This window comes from Thunnus albacares, chromosome 6 (assembly GCF_914725855.1).
Source record: "Thunnus albacares chromosome 6, fThuAlb1.1, whole genome shotgun sequence".
NCBI classification, from domain to species: domain Eukaryota; kingdom Metazoa; phylum Chordata; class Actinopteri; order Scombriformes; family Scombridae; genus Thunnus; species Thunnus albacares.
The window spans coordinates 8,628,312-8,653,473 of NC_058111.1; the positions used below are offsets into that span (position 1 = coordinate 8,628,312).

General features: G+C 38.2%; 1 protein-coding gene across 1 annotated transcript in view; it reads right to left on the reverse strand.

The window, feature by feature from the left end:
- The window catches only part of tenm4 (teneurin transmembrane protein 4), a 159,084-nt gene that overhangs the window by 102,836 nt on the left and 31,086 nt on the right, over window positions 1-25,162 (reverse strand). The window contains exons 2-3 of the mRNA XM_044354107.1: window positions 19,442-19,728; window positions 18,108-18,380 (exon numbers count right to left, since the gene is read on the reverse strand). Coding sequence (XP_044210042.1) covers window positions 18,108-18,380; window positions 19,442-19,664 — 496 coding nt within the window. The 5' untranslated portion in view covers window positions 19,665-19,728. The remainder of the gene's footprint in view (window positions 1-18,107; window positions 18,381-19,441; window positions 19,729-25,162) is intronic.

Consider the following 25,162-nt stretch of genomic DNA (forward strand, 5'->3'; position numbering starts at 1 on the left):
TAAAAATATGCGCCTAGTCTATTTTTGTCAAGCTGAACAGAGCAGATCAAGCCAGGCAGGTAGTCAGACACAGGAAAGGCATTGAGCATCCAATAAATTTTTAAAATAAAACACCTTGTGCAGACTCCTGATCATATATCACATCACTACATCAACATTATGTGCTAGCCGGTGGCACAAGGCCTGAAGTCAACCGGTCAGAGGGTCTCAGAGGATATTTGACACCATGGACGACGAGAGGTTCATTTTGGATGTGGCAAATCACAAGATTTTATAAGACATGGTAGAAGCACCAAATCAACAGCAAGTCAATGTCAGACAGGCAAAGTTAACTTCTGGGTTTTTTGTTGTTCTCTTTATACATTCATGGTTGTTCCACAGATTATTGCGGGATCTCATGATTCTCGCATGATCTTGCAAATCCAGCTGCCTGGCAAGGTACGAGAAAGGTCTATCTGTAGTCTTGCAGACTCTACATGACAACCTCCCCTCCTATGTTGTCACCCTAATAGCATGTTACACAGCCCTACGACCCCTCCCCTCCAAACCCCTAACACTAACCATCCCGCTCCTCATGCCTAAACCTAACCAAGTGGGTGTGTCGTGTAGATACTGCACGTTCAGCTGGATACACTTGCAAGGTACAGGCAGCACTCCGCTTCTGAAACGCTCCCAGTGCCACTGTGTGGAGGACAGAACAAAACCGCGTCACAGCCAGAACATGACGCAGCTGCGCTCAGTGGAATCAAGGTGTTACACTTATCAGACCTCTACAGGCAATACAAACAAGATGGCTTAATTCTGGCTTTAACATTATTAGGATTCTCAAATTGACATAATTGTTTTCTATTGCACAGCTGCGAGCCATAACTAACCTCTTATGAAATTAATACGTGATAGGTAATCTCATCTCGGTAAAGAAAATATTGAGACAATTTGCTGCTCAAAGGGATGGTTTTGAAAAAGTCATGAGCTTAATCTAATGGAGCAACTACAAGTGATAAGCTGCCTTGTAAACATATTTATTATCTTTACAAAATGTTGGTTTTCCACTTTTTTATTCAAGCAAAATCAAGCTTTTAGTGGATGTTACACATCTACCTAAGGTTTAACATATGCCTGCTGCAGGATTAATTTTGTCTAATAAACTGCAATCCTGCTGGATACTGCACACAGTTTGCCACAAAAATACATACACAACAAAAACACAAATAGACACGAAGACACTTACAAAGGAAGTGCGAAATGAGCTTTTATGAACCAACATTGGAAAAATGATAAAAAATTTCCCTGACAGTGCCGTTTCCATGCTAGGAATCAATATCATAATAACTGAGTGAACATAATGTATGATAAGGTTGAAAACAAATTGTAAATAGCCATAAATGTTTTTATAGACAGGCCTGACCATTACTGAGAAAACGGAAATTATATTTGTGAGTAATAAAAGAGCATTACCACAGATGGCACAATTCCATTTACGACTGACCCACAACATTTCTATCAGCACTTTAAACCCAGCATCCATTGTTTACAACTACTATGCTCTTAAGGAGATGTTGAATACAGAATTATTAATGGATGGTTAGAATAAATCCAGAAAACAAGTAAAAATTCTGGGCATTAATAACCATATTGTGGTCCCTAAAGAATACTTTGGGACTCTAGGAATAGTTATACAGGAATTGATTTACATATTAGCAGTTGTCACAATTTCCTTAAACATGGGAATTGGCCAATGGCTCCAGACAGATCAAACATATACTTAACACTCCTTTCTAAATTACATCACTATAAGGTTTTAATCTCTCAGCCCTAACTTATTTGTCTTCATGAAGGAGGCTGGAAAATCCAACTAAGATAAAAAAAAAAAAAAAAAGCCTTACACAAGCCATAGCACACAGCAGAGTACCGATGCCAGTGGCTTTTCAAAGTATCACCTAGGAAGATGAAAAGGAGGCCAGAGTGGCTGAGACTAGACATGGCATTTCTTCTCTGGGTGATTATAGGACAAGACTCCTTCTCCAGTTATCCTCTACCCACATCCCTGCCTGCCTTCTGCTGCTCACATCCATCCAGTCCACTCTATTTCTCCCCGTTGAGGAGAGAGTATGCCCTGCAATCCAGCTGAAAGACACCATCTGTTAAGACTTCTGCGACAAACTCGAGAACGAATCAGACTGGAAATGTGACATTGAAATCCTAAACAAACTGAATGGAAATTTCTTCCATTTGAGGAGAAACCTTACCATTGGTGCACTGCCAGCTTCATAAAAAAAAAATCCAAGGGCAGCAACTTTTTAAGTGTTACTCATAAGAAATGTTCACGGGACACTAAAATAAATGGGTAGTACAGCGTACAGGCCAGCTGAATCATGTCAAGACAGCTTAGCTGATGCACGACAAAAAAGTTTTTTAAACTGCTCTTTTAGAACTGAGCGATCACTAATTGATCCATTTTCAATACTTCTTAGTCTTTAAGAGCCAAGCCCAAAATGTTCAGGACTTTACTTCACTAGTCTTTTGAATCAATGTTAGTTGACGAGGTCTGGCATTGCTAAATCCCTCCGTGCAGCCCCATTCAAGCATCCCTGGGGCTTTCTTTGTTCAAGGATAAAAGGGTAAGGTTCCAGTCTCCTCACCTTTCGCTGTTAACAATATCCTGCAGGCATGTGATGGCTGTTTTTAAGGATCTCCTGGTCAACGTGAGTGTTTGTAACTGACATCGTGACAGGATATCTTCTCTACCATAACAGAAAAAAATGGTGTATAAAGAGTCTTATAAACGCATTCACACTTGTACACCGAGTCCTCTGCAGAGGCTTCCAGACTTCAAAGACATGAATGGTAATCTGCTTTAAATGGATGTTTCTGGGCCTCTATCATAGCGCGATCATCAACTGAGCCGACTTAAAACCATGGCTGAAAAAACAAAGCTAATAGTGGATAATTATCAGCTTTTACTCCGTCTGCACTAGCTGCTCTATTCCCTGTCCCATCACACACAGAAGCTGGTGAATAAACACAATGACATGAATAAATAATGACCCCACAATCCTCTTAAGGTCCCCGAATAGTGAGGGGAGAAAAAAAGACAAAAGTTTACTTTTGGTGTTTGAGAGCAAGCGGAGCCTGAAATTGTAAGCAACTCATTAGGGCTACATGTGGCTTGCCTGGGGCCTCGCTGAACAAAGATGGCACCATCCCCATCCTGTCATTCCTCAGCGCATTCTAGGCTTGGCCTAATAAAAGTCTAAAGCACACCCTTAAGAAACAGCTACAATCTCTGTAAAAGACACTAAAGAGCTTAAGCATTGTCCTAAAAAAAAAATGAAACCTTCATATATTCACAACTTTCTTTTGGAATCAAAATTTCATAGACCGGGTGGGAATTCCCTGAGTACTGACAAGGCCACCTTTTGCTTAATTTGTGCAGATTCGCTATGTTGTGTATAAACATCACAGTAATATGCATGCTTTCATGCTAAAGAAGCATACCTCTGTCAAAACATTATTTCTACCTCTCATCATGCTCTCCAGATAGCTTACATAAAAGCCCACTGTTTTTTCATTTCAGACACTTTGTCAGTGTTAAAGAATTGATTTGTGTGTGCCTCCCAGCTCCCACTGAGTGCATGACAGTTCAAAAGGCTATTGAAAATACATGCTGCTGGGAGGCTTGCATTTCTAAGTGCTTATATAAATTCATACCGTGGCAAAACTTAAGCCACTGAGAGTATGATTTGTTTATAATAGAAGTAGTTACAAGAACTTAAGGGGAATATAAGACTGGATTTGAATATATCACTTTGACAAAAATAGAAATCCTGATCTGGTATCAGCGTTTTTGCAACCATTCAGGTGTGTCAGTTAAGTCTCTTTCCCGAAATAAATTCCAAATATGTATTCAGCACAGTGGTAGTAGTGAAAATGTAATAATAAAAGATAACTTATGCAGACAGTAAACACCTTTTCCTGAGCATAATTGTGGAAGCTTTGGTCAAAATGAGGTAAGCCAATTTCAATTCCAAATTTCCACTGAGGCGATGAATATAAATGAAGTTGCCTGGGGTAGATGGAGTCCTAGCATCTGGAAATGGGCAACAACTCGAACATCAGAATTATCCCCTTTAATACACTGTCAAACCAGCGGTAAATCAGAATGTGGTTTTCAAGTATATTTTTTCCCATTGCTGAAAACTGAACATTAACAAATTCTTTAACATGCTAATTTTAATAATGGTAACTGTAGCTAGGAGCACCAATATACTGAAATATGTTGTTGTTAGTCTAACATGTCTATGAGGCTTTTAAACTCTCTCTTAAGGACATAATACAGTTAAACTTGCCTATATAATGCATATGTTGTGTTAAATAATGTACCTCTCTTTGGATGTCCTGAGCTGATCTGCAGGACCACTTTTTAATTGATCAGTAGCAGCTATATTAAACCTAATCCATTTTAAATCCTTTGTTTATTGTGTTCAAGCAATGAGTTGCAATGAGTTTATTTTATTTTCAGTTTATACAGGTTACACACAAAAAACAACAACCAGAAAACAACACAAACATAGATGGTCATCCTGTGTATTATAACTATAATAACAATGAAATGTTAATGAACATGTGGACTTTACCCTTGTCGCAAACTCTCTTAATATGATTTCAGCATAGTCCTCTCCAATAAAATCTATAACAGGGCTCCAGACAGAGAAAAACCCATTCATGTCTCCTTGGAGAACATGTGATAGCCTTTCCAATGGGAGAAGTTGTAGAACATTATAAAGCAAACTTGAAACAGATGGTTTGACATCGTCAAGCCAACGCTGTAAGACTGATGGCAATGCACAGTACCACAGAAGACTAAAGATTCTCTAATATCTGTTTAATTCAGGTGAGGCAGCATGTAGGCCTAAGATACACTGTAGAGGATTAAGCTTGATAGAACAGCATATTATGGATGATACTTAATCTCACCCTAAAATGTATGAATTTCCAGACAAAGCCACATTATTTTTATTTTATTTTATTTAATCTTTCTTTAATCAAGCAAGTCTCATTGAGATTAAGATATCTCTTCCAGGAGAGACCTGAGAACAAGAAACATTCATAAGACAAGAACACAATCAGCAGACAGAAACAACACAACCACACAATAAACAAGGAATTAATGAAAACAGTTACAAGAATCATAAAAAAAAACATCAGATAATAAAGCTTTAAAATCTCCAAGGGGAATGTAAGACTCAAGTTTGAGGGCATTTTGCAGTTCAATCCATTTAAAAGGTGCAGAGTACCTGAAAACAGTTCTGCCAACATTAGTGCGCACCTGAGGGATATCTAAGGTTAAGTAGTTACTGGATTGTGTACTGTAGTTACTAGATTTAAATGAGAGAAGAGATGTGAGGTTGTTTGGAAGCTGCAGCAGTAGAGCTTTATAGATGAATAACATGAGATGTGTTTTTTTTTTTTCTCTTTGACTGTAAGGAAATCCAACCCACCTTGTGATACATTAAATGCACATAGGTGTCTACATGCTACTTGCACCCTACACACACACCAGAACATTGTCATATTTGCTCCTGCAGTATGGGGTAATTTGTAATTTATGTATCAATGCATTAACAGCAGCCTTTACAACAGTCATTTTTTTCACTGGATATTGTTTCTGCATCTGTTCATAATTGACTAATTCTGCCTCCAGGTTTTTTTTCTTTTCAGATATTATTTTCTTCTTCTTTCCACTACAAAATGAAATAATTAGCCCTCTTAAATATGCTTTATTAGTTTCCCAGAGTGTAGAGGGATTCACAGAGCCATTGTCATCAATTTCCAAAAACATGGATAGCTCTTTCCTGATGTAGTCGCAGAATCTGATAAAGGGCTTTGTTGCATTGCCATCTATAGGTGTGTCCTGGGATGATGAGTTGTGTCGTTCTCTGTTATACATTATGTTGCCATTTTTTTTAGAATCAAATGTATCATAGTTTAAGTGAATTTCTCCTTAATGCTTAAAACTGATGGCAGGCTGACAATCAGATACTAAATAAAGTTGTGATACTATATAAATCTTGTGATACTGTATTCTTGGAGACTTGGGTGTAACCACTCACCTTTTTTATCATTTTTTTATGTATCTTTTTATGTTTTAATACCTGTTTTTCTTATCTTTTTTATACTCATAAATGCAATATGTAGTACTTCTATTTTTAGTGCTGCGTGTACGCAGGGCACCGATGCAACAGTCAACAACTCTCACTGGACCACTCTACATTAATAAAGGTTCACAGAATTAATGAATAAATACTGGCCAAGCAGTGATGTGTGACCCTAAATCAAATCACTTTTTATAGCTGTGCAATTATGACTTTTCATGTTTAAACTAAAAATATGGTGTATAATCACAGAATCCAAGGTTGTGTTAGGTTAGGAAGCCCTTCCCCTGTGGTTTCTTCAATGCTGCATCTTAATGTTATTTCGAGTAATATTGACATCAAAAAGACGATGCAATCTATTACAAGGATGGCTACTGAATACAATTAGAAAACCACAACAATTAACGTCTGACCCAGGATCGAAAGTGCCAAGCATCCAATAAGTGATTTACCCTCACAAGCTGTAACCTGCAGCCTCTTCACAGGTGAAATATACTGAAATAATCCTTTTAAAAAAATCAGGGTAATCTCTCAGATTTTTAATGCCATTAAAGGGCATAAACAAGGTCAAGACTCTTTTGCCTTTCAATATTATCTATGCCACACAGCAGTTTTATTCTACAGAGCCATACTACCAACGTATGTTTTTAATGTAAGAGTTAAATGTGGCAGCTGATTGACAGAAGTTCAATCTGTTTTCTATTTCATGTTATGTTGTGTGAAGTTTTCCAACTTGAAATTTGAAATATGCCATTCTTTCCTATACTCAGCATGGAAACGCTTCAGGCTGTCTCCGGCTAAATTTCCCATGGCCAATAAATGACATGCAAAAACTGGTACACATCCAAACCACTATAAACTATTATTAGTGCTCAGCTAGTAATAAATCATCTGAAATGGTTGAGATAAAAAATGCACCTATGCCAAAATTTGGTAATTCACGCAGTGCGAGCATTGAGATTTGATGACAGAGAGAGAAGGCAGTTCTGGTGCGACCTGCTTTAAATGCTGGCAATTCATACAGCTGAGATAAGACTAGTGTTTCCAGTGTGACAGCAGTACTTTGGGGGGATCTCTGAAGGCAGAGGGGAGAAAAAAATCTAAAGCTTATGTTCCAAGATATTTTCTATAACAGGCACATGCTGTGAAATTTCACTGTGCCTTGCTGTGCTTTCACTGAGAGAGAAATAATCCAGGAAGAACCCGAACTGTCCAGCACAACAAGGTTTTTGGAATTGGGTCTTTATGTCTGTGAAAATCATCTGTGTGCAATACCCATATATCTAAGTGTGCTAATCTTATTTTGAATCATGCAGTAATGATGAACCCTGAGAAAAAAAAAATGGGACTGTTGCAAATAATTAATCATGCAGTTAAGCTCAGAGACTGAGCAGTCTGATCATCTGAGTTATCACACCCATTTTCAATTCCAAGCAGTTCAAAGCTACTAAGCTATTGTCATGGATACCTGTCATCTGTCTTCTGAAACCTTACTTGTGCTGTATTTTCATAGTCAAAGGTGCTTTGAGGTGAGATACAGGTGATATAAATATTCTCCACATGGATGTAATATATGTTTTTTGTATCTTATATGCATTTGTACTGTATATGCATGTACGGTTCATGTATTAGGAAGTCGGAGGTAAACAAATTTAAAAACCTACAAGGCAGGAGCACTTAGACGGTCATGCAGTGCAGACTTGATTCCATATAACATGTAGTACACAGTTTTGGATGATGCAGTGACAGAGTTTAAACATTTCTATTACCAGAGTTGGCGTTTACCGATGAATCTTTTGTAAATCAACCAAGCTTTAAAGTTTTGCTCCTGGATTTGTATCAAAGGCTACATATCAGATCGCTAATGAGAGAAATCTCAGCATGAAGCTTAATTATTTTTATCTCATACTAGGGCAACATCACGTTATGATCCTTACTTCCTGAGCCTCATTCCAGATAAACTGGTGGTTCAGAGCTACCTGGAAATTTTATTGCAAGAGATTGGTATACAGAAAACACAGGGTAAGACAGGATAATTAAGATGAGATAGATAAGATGAGATGAAATGAGATAAGAAGAGGAAAGTCTCTTTATTTTGTAATGTATGCTCTATGGAATTAGGTAAGAGGGTGAAATAAAACTCAAAATTTCACACACAGGAGTGCAACAAACTTCAAACGATGCACCAATCACACTTTTTCTGGCCTAATATCTAAACTCAGTGTACAGGCTGATGATAAAGTGCTCTTTTTTTCGTTTTTTAATTTTAAATTGTACACTTTACTGGGTGGAATTGATTGGGATCATTCTTCAGGAGTAAGGTAACAGTGGAGAAACATTTATACTCCAACTACATTTTCAGGCTTGTGCAGATTTTGATCATATTGTTGTAGAGGGACCATGAAATTTACAATTTACAATTTTATAACAAAAATGACTAAATTTCTAATGAAACTTTAATGTGGGTTGGTTACATCTGTCTGATATCTGATCCGTTTAATAAGTTCAGTATTTAGGCATGGTATAGATCCAGAATATTAAATTAAGACATCACCACTTAGATCCAAATTCAAGCAGTATTTTTATATTTTTCCTGTAATTCACATAAATATAACATAAGCATAGATAATTGACTGTATGTTAAATGGATATTGCTGAGAGAGGCACAGAAGTTGTGAGAATGGGTTAGAATGATCCTCCATGGAGGAGGGCTCATCCTGCACCATGTCATGCTTTGAGCTGTAGTGAGGCCCCTGAGCCTTGGTGGTAAGATGGGCCCTGATGTGCTGTTGGTTTAGACTGTCAGAAGCCCTGGCAGGGAGCGGGTATGCAACTCCACAGATAACAGCCCAAAACTGTCCACAAGGGCCTCTAAAACCCAGCAAATTACCCTGCAAATGAGCCAGAGAATATCTCTACTAATCCATGATCTGAGAAGAGACTCTGCCAAAAAAGTAAACAAATAAATAACTTCACAAGAAATACTGGGGGTGGAAATAACCACGGCTGTGAGCTGGGAAACCACTAGTGATTTCTTTGAAGCATCATTTCGCCTGATATTCCGCTGCTACGATGCCCGTGACCATTTCAGAACAAGCTTCCATGTTGTGCTCAATGCGGATGCAGTGAAATTACAGATCCCAATATTACAGAAAACATTGTCCCCTACAGCAAATGATCACAGTCTCTGTGTCTTTATCATAGATGCCAAAAGACGATGATGCATCAAGTACTGTTGTACAAAAGCAATTATATTTGTCTCTACAGAAGAGCTGATATAATTACCTGCAGTTCTTCTACCCACATTATATACATGTCACATTAAAAAGATGTCAAAGAGAGGCAAGCATTGTCTGTATGAATAGATCTTATTGTCATGCTTTCTTCGATCTTGACTCTTTGAACAAGCTTGCAACTTGTTTGAACCAGTGCACTGAAATTGTGGATATGGGAGTGATTTAAAAAAAACAAGACTGTTAAACTGAATACAAGTGTCTATGACAAAAAAATAACATTTAAAAATGACACTCATATTTAGAACCTCGACTTAAGTAGAATAGTTTGGTAAAAAGCTTTTTTACAAGTTATTTATTCATCTCTGTTGTTACATAGACACATGTATTAAATTCTCAGTTTGAGCCTGTCATGTTTCTTAACATTTTTGCTAAATGCAACAGCAGATTAAGGTTTATGTTTCTCTAAGTACTGACATTAAACACGACTGATCTTACAGAGTGTTCAGTAGCACACAGATAATTACAAGCCAGGATTCAGATCCATAGTAAAACCCTGCAGGGCAGTGGCACAAGGTAAAAAGAAGCACTCCGTATCATCTGTTAAAACATTCAAGCTAAGCCATCTCATCAAGATACTATGTCTTGTAATTTTATAATTATTCTATTTCAATGTGCCTGCAGTTACATTCCACTGGAATGCACAGTCATTTCCATGCCATACTATTATAAATTTATGATGATTTCATTTACTAAAATAAGACCATCTCATAAAACTGTTTTATGTTAACCATTAAATGATAGTGCATAAAAACAATAAAAATGAAAACAAGAAAGGCTTTATTGGTCAATATTTAATATGCTGGAGGTAAAATAAAAAGACCACTGCCGGACGTTAAATCAAAAGAGCGATGACATGTTTGTTGTTTTGCATGGGTTTAGAAATTTAGTCATTTTGATCATTTATTTTTCTGTCCAAGTGTTAATGCATCACTCATGTGCACAAGTGATCTATTTACTTATTTGATATGTGGCACATGTGCCTTGTGTGTGTGTGTGTGCGTGTGCGTGCATGCGTGCACATATGCTACTGCTCTTCCAAGGTCACAATAGGAAACCCCATCCCTGTGGTCCTACCACACTGCTGTAAAACATGTCCTAATGAATCCAGCCCTGTAATACAGGAAGCGTCTCATCTAATTGGAAGTCTGATTTCACTTCACTCCACTCCCTCCTAATATGGCGGCGAAGCTCGGAAGAATCAGTTCAAAGATAAAACAAATCTTAAATGTGGATTGTGCATCAAAGAAATTTGCTTATTAACCTCGAGGGGGGTGTGGCCATCAGCAGTGGTATCTCAGTATGTGCCTTCATTTTAAAAACCTATAAAATTAGGGTGTACAGGTTCCGTGCCAAAGTGAAAAAGTACTGCTTGTTCTGTGATTACTTTTTGCAAAGTATCATTATGCTGACCTGATTTTTTTTTAATTTTAATTCAACTTTTGTAATGCATCTATAGTCCACGGAATAATGATCAAGAAATCTAAACCAGAAAACTAGTCATACTGGACTGTAGCAGTGGTAGTAAAAACAGTCTTCATTTAAACATTGCAACACTCATGTTTCTTTGACTTTTGCAAACTCAGATTTTTACTTGGGTCAATTTGAAAAATACAACACTGAATTCATCAGAGGAAAATTAAAAGGGTCAAATTCTTCGTAATAAATACGGTATTCACCCTCAAACCCGGGAGGCGCTATACAAGGGATGTGTGGCTTGGACCAAGAATAACAGCAGTGAAGAGAAGTGAACAAAGGTTCTTTTAATACTCCACAATCAACACGGTTGAGGGACAGGCTGATGTACTCCTTGCTCAAGTTCAAATCTGCGACGAGAGATTTTCTTTTCAAAGCCCCTCAGCCTTTTGGAGCTGTGACATGTTTCTACGAGCAACACCTGTCCCTCGTAGACTGTCATGCAGTGTTCAAAGAGTAACTGAGCACCACCCTGGAACTCTTAACCTCAATCTTTCAACAGTTCAAAGTTTCTTCAGAGTCTCAAACCCTCCAACAAGCATCTGATACAGGTAGCAAGGGAATAAGTCATTGTCACTGTGGAGTTTGATCTCACTGCAAGAGCTTTAGTTTTATCTTCTTTTTTATAAATTAGTTATTAAGTTATTATTATTATTATTATTATCATTATATTGCTTTTTAAAAAATATTTGTTTCTAGTTCTAGTGGTATTAGTAGTAGAAGTGACAGTAATAACCAAAATCATTGTAATAATAAGTAACTGAAGAAGTAGTACTTTTATTTGATTTCATGGACTTAACAGGGGTGAAAGTAGCACATTACACTCACTCTCATTACTGTAACAAAGTCTTTTTTTGTGTACTTTTTTGAGTATTTTAAAAACTAGTCATTTTGCTTTTACTTAAGTATCTTTTTTTCCAAGTCTTGCACTTTGCTCATCATCATCAAGTAGCATCCGTTACAGATCAGGAGCAAAAGTCAGTGAATGGAAGAAAGGAAAGGCGCCAAAAAAGCAGCAGTGGCTGCAGGAGGGCAGGGCTTGATCCCCAGCGAGGAGCCACTCAGCTGACATTCTGTAATGTCACGAGATGCGGGCACAAAGAGATGCACAACAATGCAATATAATTAAGAATGACGTCAATATGGGTAGTGGTTAAGGCTAGCATTATTGTACCTTGTAAATATGTACAACCTTAATTAATCACCGTTGTTACGTACCACCCACCGAGCATGCTAAGTGACCTGAATCAAACACACCCACAATTTTGAGTGACTAATAGGTGCATGCTGAGTCTGGCATGGTACATCCTCCAGCAGTGACTTCTATATTCACTTCTACCTTCACCACCACCTGTCACAGTTGTGGTTGCCGAGCGCTTATTCTTCCCAAAATTATTGAAAACTTTTTAGGGTGTGCAGTGGGCCAAGCGAGGTTGAGTGGGCTGGTGTATTATATATTGAAAATGAAGGGGCAAAAAAGATAAGCCTAGATTGATGAGGACTTTATGCTGCACAAAGCTTACATAATGCCTTTCAGACAGCCGAGTGCAACAAAGTCTCCAGGACAGAAAATCAGCAAACCCTGTGTTGCATGGCAATTTAGTGAGTGTGTGTGTGTGTGTGTGTGTGTGTGTGTGTGTATGTAAGCGCATGCGTGTGTGTGCATGCATGTGTGTGTATGCAAAAACTGTGTGGGCTCTCTCTGTGCGTTGGCGGGCTGCAGCCTCTCTGGAATTTATATTATTTATACATCTATTATCTGTCTGGATGATACTTTATTCTGCTGTTAATTCTATAAGAAGAGCCAGGCTAATTCATTTATGTTGCTTATTAATGCTGGTTGCACCTGCCACTCTGTCAGAAATCACAAATTTGCATTAAGGGGCTTTACAGTTTGTGCAGCATACAACATCCTCAATCGTTAAGACCCTCGATTCAGATAAATATCTCAGAATCTATAAATTAATAGTTATAACTATACAACTATATATATCTATATATATAACTATATATAGCTGAGCAAAACTCAGAAGAGACTCAGCAGCAAGACATTTCTCTGTTCTCTGTTTAAAAGCAGCTGAGATTGACACTAAAATGAGAATAGCTGGTCCATCTTAAGTGAGCCTGGTCAGGTTAGGCATTGTCACTAAATTTGGAGTTAACCCCCTTGACTTTTCCAGCAGTTGAAGAAACAGCAGACGAGACTTTTCTCAATCTTGAGATGCTGCAGCATTTATTAACTGACATACTGTAGCCTATACTGTACATTTACTGCCAGATTGACATCTTACTGCTAACCTTTTCCTCTGCTCCGCTCGCAGTCACTGTCACTTTTCTGCCGCTCGCTCAACCACACACTCATTACACACATACATTATGCACTGCCCAAGTCCTTAAAGCATCTACGCTACTCATATAACACTACCTTTCTCGTAGATGTCCTTTGAAAAATGAGGAGAAGGAGGATGACTCAAAACAATTCCACAGTAACCAGGGGGTGTTATCGTGCTTGCACAGTGTGCGAGTGAAAATCATTAGTAGACCATTGATATTAATGATGGTGTGAAATTTTAGCAGTGACTCTCATAATCCTGCAGAGGCAGTGCACTGGAAATACTGATAATATATCACCCCCCCCCCCCCTTTTTTTTTAAATGTAACACAGTAATGTTTACTCACTTTAACTGACATACTTTTTACTTTTATCTAATACAAGTAACTGTACTTTTAGTTGAGTAAAATATTTAAGTACTCTATACATCACTGGTAGTTATTAATAGTTATTCTTAGTCATTTGAGGATTTGTGTAATTAACTGCAAAGACCAGCTTCATTAACATAATGCAACCTGAATAACAGAAAGGAACACTAGCAATGATGGCAGGAAAAAAAATCTCATCTAGACAGCTGTAAATAAATCTGCATGAAAGTACAGAAAATAAGCTGTGCATGGTAAATCCACATGAAAAGACCGGCCAATTTTCATATGACATCTGAACTTCAATATCACTTATAGTCCAGCTAAAAGCATCATCACATCAGCACATTATAGGCACTCTGTGCTTTGAAGGTAAAAATGCTGATTGATGACTCATGTTTAATCATGCTGTATAAAAACAGAATTGAATTAAGACACCTGACCATCATTCATCTTGCACTCCTTTCTTTTTCGCTACTTCAAATCATTAGTCAGTGGACGAGCCTTAAAAGTGTGTCGTTACCATAATTGCTCGGTGTGATAATGGCTTCGGGTATAGACAATCAGAATATTTTAAACTTCTCATGAAGTCTACTGCAGCCATATTAAAATAACTGTAATATATTTTTGATATTGATCATACCATTATGTTTTTTTTACAAACACGCTTCTTTCAACTTCAAAATTGGTCCTCTCCTCAAAATAAAATTGGAAATAGTCATTTGTATGGTCATTAGGTCCAAGCTACTTTAATGCAATTGGTTTCACGTTATCACAAACCTTCTCCTCAGCTCATTCAGAGTGCAGCAGTGAGAGTTGCAAATGGCACTAAAAGCAAGAACACATCATACCAATCATTGTGTCATTCAATTGGATACCTGCGAGAGTTTTTTTTTTTTATTTAAAACACAGATGGATACCCTTAGACACTTCTGTTGTGACAGTTGCAAGACCAAAGATGACATCTGTCACTAGGGTTGCAACTTTGTGGGTTCACTTTTGGGTCAAATTTAATATTATTATTATTATTATTATAATTATTATTATTATTATTAGTTGTAGTAGTAGTAGTAGTAGTAGTAGTAGTCATAGTAGCAGTAGTAGTAGTATTTACTGTCATAGTAGGATCTTTACCAAAGTCAGTATCATAATTTTGTTGGTGTTCAAACACATTCAGCAGTCAAGTCTATTTCCTGATAACATTTAAATTGATTTGACAAAAATCTGAATGAATTTGGTGACTCCAGAAGTGTGCAAACATCTCAACAGAAACCTCCACTTGGTTGCTCGTGTTGCAGAAAATCAAAATGCAGCTGCAAAATTTCGGAGTGACTTTCACAAGAAGATTTCACTAGTGTTCCTAGAGGCTTTGCCCCCAAGCAATGCCCACAGCTACTAGGATTTGAGTAATGAGCAATAACAAAAAATAATCTAACTCCAAAAACTTAATATTACACAGATGAGTCCCACGATGTATCATTTTCAGCCATTCATTGGAATGAAAAAATTACACGCTTAAAAAACAATATTTAAATGAATCAGTTCTCTGAATAATACTATAATGTAAAGGGACAAACCGCATCACCAAAGCGCACTTCATAGTAAGATCAAAGCTTGCTATACATATATATATATATATATATATATGTATATCTCCTAAATCAATATAGAACAGATCTCCCAGGAGGATGGAGTAAGGGAGAACAAAATCAGTACACAACTATCCACCCACTGGAACTAATTACATTTTGTCTGCACAAAAATACCAATGTCAGTCACACATGCATTTTTCCATCAACAAGAACTGTTTCAGCCTTAGCCGTATTATTTTTCTCCGCAGGTTATGGAACACATGAATAACAACAGTCCCTCTACGGGCCTTTTGTGGCTATCTCCACTGCCGGTTCTCATGGTAACAGAGATGTAATAGTCTGGCCTTGACAGTGGGAGAAAGTTGGGATTAGAGCACACATCTGGATAATCTGTAATGGGGTAAAACCCAATAGCAGCATCTCTCTCCCAAACCCAGCAGGTTGGTCTGTTCTCCTCAATGTTTAGTCTCTGTAGGATGTGTAATGACTCAGCAGTTGCTGGCTGCTGGAAGGGTCCTCAAGGGGCTCCCTAGGGACCAGAGGCAGCATGAGTTGGAAACACACACACAAACACTATATAAAAGCATTTTAAACGCTAACCAACTCATACACATGTCGACTCAACACACACATACACAAAATGCCACTAACCGAGAGCGATAAGTCTATAGTGATACACATACTTTTCAACTCATGTTTTCAATTGTTACTTGTCATCCAATAATGTAGTGGGTTGGAAAGATAATCATGTTAGCAGCTATTATTATCATCACAACTGGAGTGAATCTTAGTATAGCACATCAATATCAGCAAGGGTGTTTATTCACAGTATATGAGCAATGCCTCAGAATCACTTGAGCATCAAGAAAATTGTTCCAAAATTGCTATTGCTTATTTGCATGCATTAAATCCAGGGTCAAGTAAGTCACATGTGAAGAGGGGGAGAACTGGCCAGCGGCTTGAATACATTAAAGCAGAGTAAATGGTTTGTTGATTTAAAGAGATTAAAGCACACACAAGCAGGCCTGCTCGATGGATTTTAATTAACTTGACATATATAAATTGTATGTTATCAGGCATTACTGAATTAAATGCTGAATACAAGTGCTCTTTCTGCTTAGGTGAGTGGAATAAAAAGCTACTTAGAATCTCGATTGGGTCTCACAGATGTAGCAGATGTAGCTACGGGAGCACTGAATACATTCCAGCATACCGACCCTTGCACAGCCATCCAAGGAGATTCTCTTTAATTATGTACAATACAGCCAAATTCAAGTCCCCTGGCATCTCAGATGATCAAGCAGAGGGATGCCACGTTCTCTCCCTCAGTCATTCGGGCAAATGGATTCCACTTCCAAGAGTCATTTCTGTCAGTTATAATAAGAAGCTAATACATAATGTGACACACTCTGAAATGCAAAACTATTCACAAGGTTCTCTGCAAGGCTGTGCAGGGGCAATTAGAATTTTGCAGCTAGACCCTTGATGAGTTCCTCTATCTCTGAAGTATCCTGGGAACAGTATCATAAATCTGCCAGTTAATATGCATGATTTAGGTTTGTGTTTAACTTTGCATAATGTGAAACAGAACTTAAATTTCACCACTTAATACAGACAAGTGTCAAAAAATGGGAAAATAAGCAATTTTGGCAGAAACTCAGGTAAGTAAATGCAGAAAGGAGTCGCCATTCTGAATGCTAAAGGGATATATTAGTCAAGGAAACTTGTCTGCCAGGTACTGCCTCCATACTGCGCTCAATTTAGGCTGAGAGATTTTGCTTTAGGTATATACACCATCCAAGCAATTAATAGGTTGCAACTGAGTTTACAGATAAAATAGGTGCTGGTGAGACTGAGTTGAGTATCCAAATGGCATTTCTGCTTCCAAACAGAATCCTGTAATTCCATGACTTTATAGCACACTAATCTACATTTTGAATAAGAGTATCTTGAGCCGAACTATGCTATTATCTTTTGGCATTTCCCAGCACTTGACATAGCTCACTGTTACATATTCCCTGAGCTCCAGTGACCTTCTGAGCAAGCACACAGGCTCATCAGGCCCTTGGGGCCAAATTAGAAACACCAAGCCACAGAAAGATGAATCCAATACGTATGGCTTCCCACTTCCCGGCACTGGCATCAACCTGCCATACATACGTAGTGCAAAGTCCACACATACATAGTGATTCACACACTGCAATGTAAAGAAGAAAGCAAGAATAAAATGCTGCGGGGATGATGAACAGCAGAGGTAATGGTATGCCAAAATCCTGGCTGTACTGGAACACTGTTAATTGTCTTTTCCTCAAAGCCTAAGTATGTTGGTCTTAAGCCAAATTCAGAAAAAATGCAAATAGAGATTTAATAAGCTTAATAAAAACTGACAACTTTGGGTGCCGCGGTAGCCCGTTGCTCAAGACGCATACCGTATACCTGCAACGTCCGCTGTGCAATTCAGCTGCAGACCTTTGTTGTCATACCCCTCTCTGTACTCTTGTTTTCTCTCTCTCCGCACTCATAAAACTGTCAAATATAACAGCAAAGGTTCTCAGCAAAAATTATCTTTAAAAAACTGTCAACTTCAATTTCCACTGAAATGAGTTTCAAAATGTACCCAGACATTTACAAACAGAAAATATGCAACTTATCTTGAATTCCAGTTGAGCATCGTCAAAAACTAAACAAATCCAAACCAACATAATCATCATTTAGTCTTACACTGTACCATGCAAAACAGTCTTGCTTGTCTTTTTTGTTGTCTCAAAGACATAGCTTGTATTTTTCCTTTAGTGTATACAAGAACATTGTTGAAAAAAAAACCAAAACACCAAAATCAAATCCACATGGAAATAGATAAAGATGAAGAACAGTAAAAGAGAAGAGCGTCCTACCGTTTTCTGTGTTTTCATGTTCAGTGTCAGTGAGAGTCAGATTGGAGTTGGCCCTGCTAGAGAGGCATGAGCTGCGGCCTGACTTGGTGTTGCTGCGGCCCCATAATCTGACCGCGTGCTCCGGCGACATGATGCCGTCCGTCTCTGTGTCTGCATCTGAGCCCACACTGACTGAGTAGTCACGGTGTGGCATCCCCAGGTCAGTCCTGTACGTTGCTACATGGGATGGGAGAGCCTCTCCGAAGCCGAGGTCTCTAAGGGAAAAGTCTGCCCCTACAGCAAGCCAATAAATACATAGCTCTGGTTATTATGTCTGTCAATAGTTGTATCAATTAACATAATGAACTGCATTTATTGTAGAAAAATATGACAGCAATATCTCAGCCTTGAGTGGTGCAGTCATCCTTCAAGGTTCCTTCCTTCAGGTACATCTTTAGTTTTTAAAGCTGTGCAGAATTGTTATGTGATTATTGCATCTTTATCATATTTTAATGTGTTGCTCAGGGACCAGATGTCAGATATGTGTCTTCTACAACTAAGGAATGAATCTGAAGATCTGAAATTTTCAAATCTGGGGTTAAATACATTAGTAAGATCAGTAAATGCAACTGTTTCCATATTAATGTTGTATGTCTATTGGTTATACCACCAACAGCAATAGTTGAACGCCAAATTTAAAACTTTTGTGTCTTTAAATGTCCTATTTGAAAACTGAGACAGCTGTTTCTTTAATTTCCTCTCTCCTAATTCCTATACCAACTTAATTAGATTTACCACCACCAGTCAGGAGACTTATAAAGCACACCTTCTTGATTTCAGGATCTCATTAAAATCTGTATCTGCTATAAAGAATAAATAAATAAATAAACGAGGCACAGGTTGGTTTCATTCGGAGCGCTACCCATCGGACTTGGCCTATGCCATTGTGATTAAAAATGCAAATCTTTTATTTTTCCTTGCGTAAAAAAGTTTTACAGATCTGTGCTTCAAATTGAACAGTGCCATCACGTTTGATTTGAACTTTGATAATCAATAATACACCTGAATGAGCAGGTGAAGGTTTGCATGTCTTCCATGCAGTTTTTAACACTGGCATGATAAATTCAGTCCCCGGCCACCTCTGTTAACAGTCAAAGCATGAGGACTGACCTCTACAGTGACTGAATGTGAATTACCAAGAGACTCCTCATTAAAAAGCAATGATGCATATATTCAGACCAGGCAGTAAAACTAATAAGCTAATATAGATGATTATAGATGAACCATAGTGATATCAATGTCAATCTCTTCGATTGATATAATAGCACAACATTTCTAATATCGCTAAGGCTAACCTTGCCGGCTGAACTCGTCCACTTCATGATGAACCATGTCCTTGACACGGCTCCCGTATGCCATCCTTGAGTCATGGTCGAAGGCCTTGAGTGTTTCACTGGAGCTGTAGGATTTGGGGTTGGGTTTGCCGTCCTCACTGTCTGCTGAGGAGCTGGTATAACGGCGCTCTGTGTCCTGCCGGGCAGTGAGCGAGCGGTAGGGTCTACGTTCCTTCACTTCCATGGTTGCCTCCACTCTATTTTCAACATTAAATGTGGGTTACAATGCCAGTTTAGTCTCAGTGATTCTGTAAAAGAAAAACACAGCAGAGAAACCAAAAATTAGGATACTTTAGGATACTTTAGGTACCTTTATTAGGTATCAGTTGTTTTTCCTTTATTTAGTATCAAAACCAAAGTGAAAACATTACTAAATGTACGACAATTAGTCTAATCACTATTATATCAAACATATAGTCACTTGCAACCATTATTTTAAGTAGTAGATGTATACTGCTAGTGCAAGTTAATGCACTTGTATTTATGGTTATGTGAAAGTAGAAAACACTGAGTATATCCGTACACACACACACACACAGATACACATAATGTTAACCAAGCAACTGTGAAAATAAATAAAATGCAGATGCATGTTCCCAACCAGCAGTGTATGCATGGCTCAGCATACACAGGCAGAACATGAAGAACCACCAGGGTTAGATTTAATGAAATATAGCACAACAAATCTTGCACCTATAAAGTTTACGGTGCAAGTCTCCCACAAATATTCTATTTTATGTGCTGTATAGAAATGCTGGGCCTCCAGCATCTGTAAAAGTGGCAGGTGTCCTTCCATGAAATGTGTAGTTTATAAGTTACAAATCATCACTAGTTCAAAAGTAGAGGAACCAAACAAATCTCGGGACTACACTGAACCAGCAGAGATGATTAAAATCTGAAACATAAAACCACAACTGTCAAATAACACGCTGAAGATAAAATCAATAGAGATAGTGAATTTTCACATGCAGCTATGTGCTGGATCTTCTCTTCCTTTTCTTGCCTTGACTTGGGGGGTGAAGGGAGGAAATATTACAAAAGAATAATGTTTTAAATAATAATAAAAAATAATGTTTAAAAAATATATTTCAGTATATGTACACATTCATTGTTTTTGGTATAAATAAGGATTTATTTTCACATTCAAAAGGATAAACACAAAAAGAGCAAAATAAAAAAAATGACTTTGCTATCTCAGTGCAACATGAAATAAATGAATATGTAATATTACAGTTTCAAAAGATGATGCTTTGCAAACAGTTCAGTCTAAGCGTCCACATGGTTTTAAAGATATTGAGCTGGATTAACATATGTCAATGTGGATATAAAATTGATTAAAGGCTTGGTCAGTGTTTACTTTGAAGCTCAATTACAGAACATAGGGAATTAGTAAGCAAGCTATTGCAGCAATATATGTCCCTCCTTCTTCTAAAGGCAATGTCATGATGATATATTCATAATTACATATCATGACTTGTAAACTCTATTCACGTTGCAGTGCTTCTACTTCTGCAGTGTACTACTTACCCCAAATGTATTTCACTACAAAGAAAATGGGATGCAAGCCACTGGAAGAGAACAATGCTCTTTGAAAAACAGATAAAAACTACCCCTGACAAATCTGGAGGCTTTTACTGATAATATGCATGGTTTGATCAGACAAGGATTTTTCTACAGGATAAACTCTTTTTGAATATGCTATGAGATTTGTGCCGGACTGAACAGTAAACAATAATCCTTAGTGAACTATATTTGCCCCTGCTTCGGGAAAAAAAAAAACTTCTTATTGAAGACACCATTGTTGGGTTTGGGGGTTTCTTTTTGTATGTATTGACAGCTGAAAAGATCTTGGTGATTAATGACTTGGGGCCTCAATACTAGGACCTCCGCCACATGGTGAGGGGGGGTTGGGGGGGGGGGGGGGGGGGAGAAAATGCTCCCACTTTGCGGCCGCAAGAGCACTTCAGCTGCTCCCAAGATTTCAGATGCAGCTTGTATGGGTTGCTAATTTTTACCTTTTGCACAAGATCCTTGATACTATGCAAATGTGAGAGAGCGGAGAACAAGCAGCTTTCTAAAGTTTCAAGAATGTTCTATAAAGTGCATTGTTTTTGTTTCCAAAGAGCTGGGCTCAGTGCTTTAGCCATCTCCCTTCTGCACAGCCCTTCCTCCTCATTATTAATCGACTGGTATGCAATGAAATGTACCTTTGAGGCCATGGGAAACCCAGAGGAGTTTTTCAGAGACGCAACAGGCTATACACAATGACAGATGATATGCGATGCAAATGTGGGTCCTGGAAACGTATCCACCTTGTGTGCAGCTGTCGGAATTTTCACACAAAGCATACTGTAAAACTAAACAGTGTTGTTCTTCATAAATAGGCTACATCTGGTATTATCGTGTTTTAGCGCCAGAGAGAAAAGCTGTTGTTCTCGTTCATCTGTCTAAGTCTAAATCCTGGGAGAAGGAGCCAAAACAAAGAAAATGTCGCTGTTGGTTCATTTAAATGTACTAAACAGAAGGTTTTATTTAACCAAGATGTCTCAACACTTAATAACATAGGAGTTCGAAGTGATAAGCAGACTATTTTTAAAGTGTTATCTCATGGTATGACACAAGGGACTAAAAGAAGTGGCTTGAAATACTGAAGGTTAATGAGGGTACATTCACAAAGACTCAAGACAGAAAAGTTATTTACAAAGACCGGTAAAAAAACGACCGCCATGGATTGAAATCTCTGAAACGAAGATAACAATCGCATGCTTTGATTTCAAAGACAAAGTTCCTCTAAAGCCTGAGCTGCAGAGCTTGAGCAGTGCCAAAAAGAAGCTAACTGCAAATCTATGCAATGATCCAAAATCAATTGAGGTCTCTCTGGAGAGACAAAAGAAATGATGGATGGTCTGTTTTCCTCTTTAAAACAATTGCAGACTCTACGTTTTTCAATTGCATTGTCTAGATTTGGCTAGGGTAGAGTCAGGTTTGTATGTGGGTGTAAAGCAAACGTATAGCAGCTGCAAGCGGAGTAATAATGTGGTTGCGCTGATACAATGTCACAGGCGGGGATGAACAATCAATTGTGTCAATTTATGTCATCAGATGCAGTTATGTTGCTTACAATCCTTGTTTTGCGCTGGTATGTGTATGTGAAGGGCCTGTAAAGTGAAAATTAACAACAAAATCAACAAAATTTTCCTAAAGAGCTCAGAAACCCTGAAAACAGAGCTGATGTGCTGATGTAATAATAATAATAAGTTTATTTAGTATAGCAAAAAAAGGTAGCACAAGTAGAAACACATGAACACACCAATCAGACAACTCAAGAAGACACAAAAGCCAATTTCAAAAGATGGGTCTTCAATAGTTTTTAAAAACATCTATAGAGACTTCTGACTGTATATGTACAAGGAAGAGAGTTCCATAGTGTCGGAGCAACAAATACAAAGGCACAATCACCTTTAGTTTTCAGCCGCGAGCGAGGGACAGCCAGTGGGTTCATGTAAACAACGATTGTCAACTGAGAAAAGATAGCTACGGCAGAAGCTCTCATCTAACCTTTTCTACGCTAAGGTTTCTATCCATCCATCAAGCACGAACCGATCGCATTCAGCCAGTAAATGTTTCGAAATATTGTAGGTCATCACTGATAAGTTGGTGAGCATTTGAGCAGCTTGAGAAAAAAATTTAAATGAAAAATAAGTTTAAACTGACACTTCAGGAAAGTGGATGTAGAGTGCATACAGAACACCATAAAACATATCAAATTGCTACAGACAGCATATCAACAGCGGCGTAGGCACATCATCTGTCTGGTATTGACAGCTCATTTTTCATGCTGTATGTATGATTTCACCGCCTATCAAAGATTAAAAACAGCTTAAAATATCAGACAGAAGGCAGAGTTTAGGCTGCTCCAGTGAAAAAACCTTAACTGCTGCCAGTAGCATAAGGAAAGTAAGCACCTCAATCATAAACCACATATATACACCCGAGTACCATTTGGATAAAATCTATATTTTTTTCACACGCAGGCTGGCCAGCTATGTCAGCCTGTTAAAAGGTTTTGATTATGTAATTATTTCCCTCATTTTTTACTGAAATTTAAGTGTTAAACATTCAATCATCTTTGCCACTATAGATCATCACATACCTCCAGTTCAGGCACAGTTCTCATTTTGTCCTTAATTGTCTTGTTATTTCTAAACAACCAGCACTACTAAACCTCCCAAAACAAGGTAATGCTAAAGAAGATAATTCCAAGGCTGTGAAAATGTGATTGGACTGAAAACTTTGCAGCTGCCAGCAGTTCATCGACGCGACGGTAGCCTCTCATCATGGACACAATCTGTCAAACCAACCTATAAAACAACCCACCCGCTGTGTGAACCGCAGGATCCAGAAGTCTCTGTTAAACCACTCGTTGAGGTTTTTGCTGGGCAGATCGTTGCGACCATTGCTCCGGTGTCAGGAGTTAGTTAAATATGGGATCTAAATAGGTGGGAGGTGTTCGGGGTACAATATAAATGCAAATGGCTCTGTACTATCCATCAAACAATTAGCAGTGTGCTGAGAATTGCTATTCAGTGCCACTGCATATAAATCTAGCCTTCTCACAACCCTGTTTTCCATGATAATTAAAAGCTTGCTGCTCTTTATATGTCATGGATTTTTACATGCAGAATCCAGGACTAAATGCCAACCTTTTAGGAAACAGAAAACACACAAAGCAACACACACACACACACACACACACAATGTTCGGCAAATCCTTTAGAGTATAATCTAAGATGATTACAGATTATTTGTCTGTGAAATCGCTTAATTACTATTGATCATTTAGATTGAAACATAATCTGTTACTAATATGTGATGATATTTTTAGACAAGTGACTACATTTACATGAGCTGGATATTTACTTGAAGACTATAGCTTCAGGAAGGCCGAACAAACATTTTGATATAGCGTCAATGTTAATAGTCATATTAAAGTTAATACTAAGTAATCCAATCCAATTTGCAATCTCTAATTTATACAAAAAAGTTATATAATCATATTGCTACTTTGTAAATATATGATAAGAAATTAGAGGATACAATTTTGGGGTTTATTGCTGTTTTTTTAATTATCAAACCTGGTCACGTAGTCCGAGGATTAGCGACAGTTAGCTCACAATGCTGCAGACAAACATCTACACACACAAGCAGCCTGTAGCGTAACACAGAGGAAATTTGGGCAGATATCAACAACATTGTCTACAAGGTCTATTGAGAGCAAGGAAAGCTCCATACAGGCACCACTTACGTCTTCTCTGGAAATCTTTCACATGCCTAGGCTCTATAGAAAAGCCTCCTCAGTCAACAGAAAGGTGTGTTTTCAATAGAGGGAAAAAAAAAAAAAAAGATGGGCTAGATAGGGTGGGGGGCTGAATGGCTTGCCAAACAGATCTGAATTCGGTAGTTCTAATGCAGGCTGAGGAGTGGAGGGGCACATTAGTGGGAGTGGGGGTGGGGTGGGGGGTAGGCATCTCAGCAGCCGCCTCCTTCCGGGATCAAAAGCGAGCCCCACGAGTGCATGAAACAGAATGTGTAAAAGCCTTAACATAAACAAAAGTAGCCTGGGACCGCTGCTGCAGCACGCTCCCTGCTACTAATCACTCTAAGCAATTCAAGGTTTAGTCC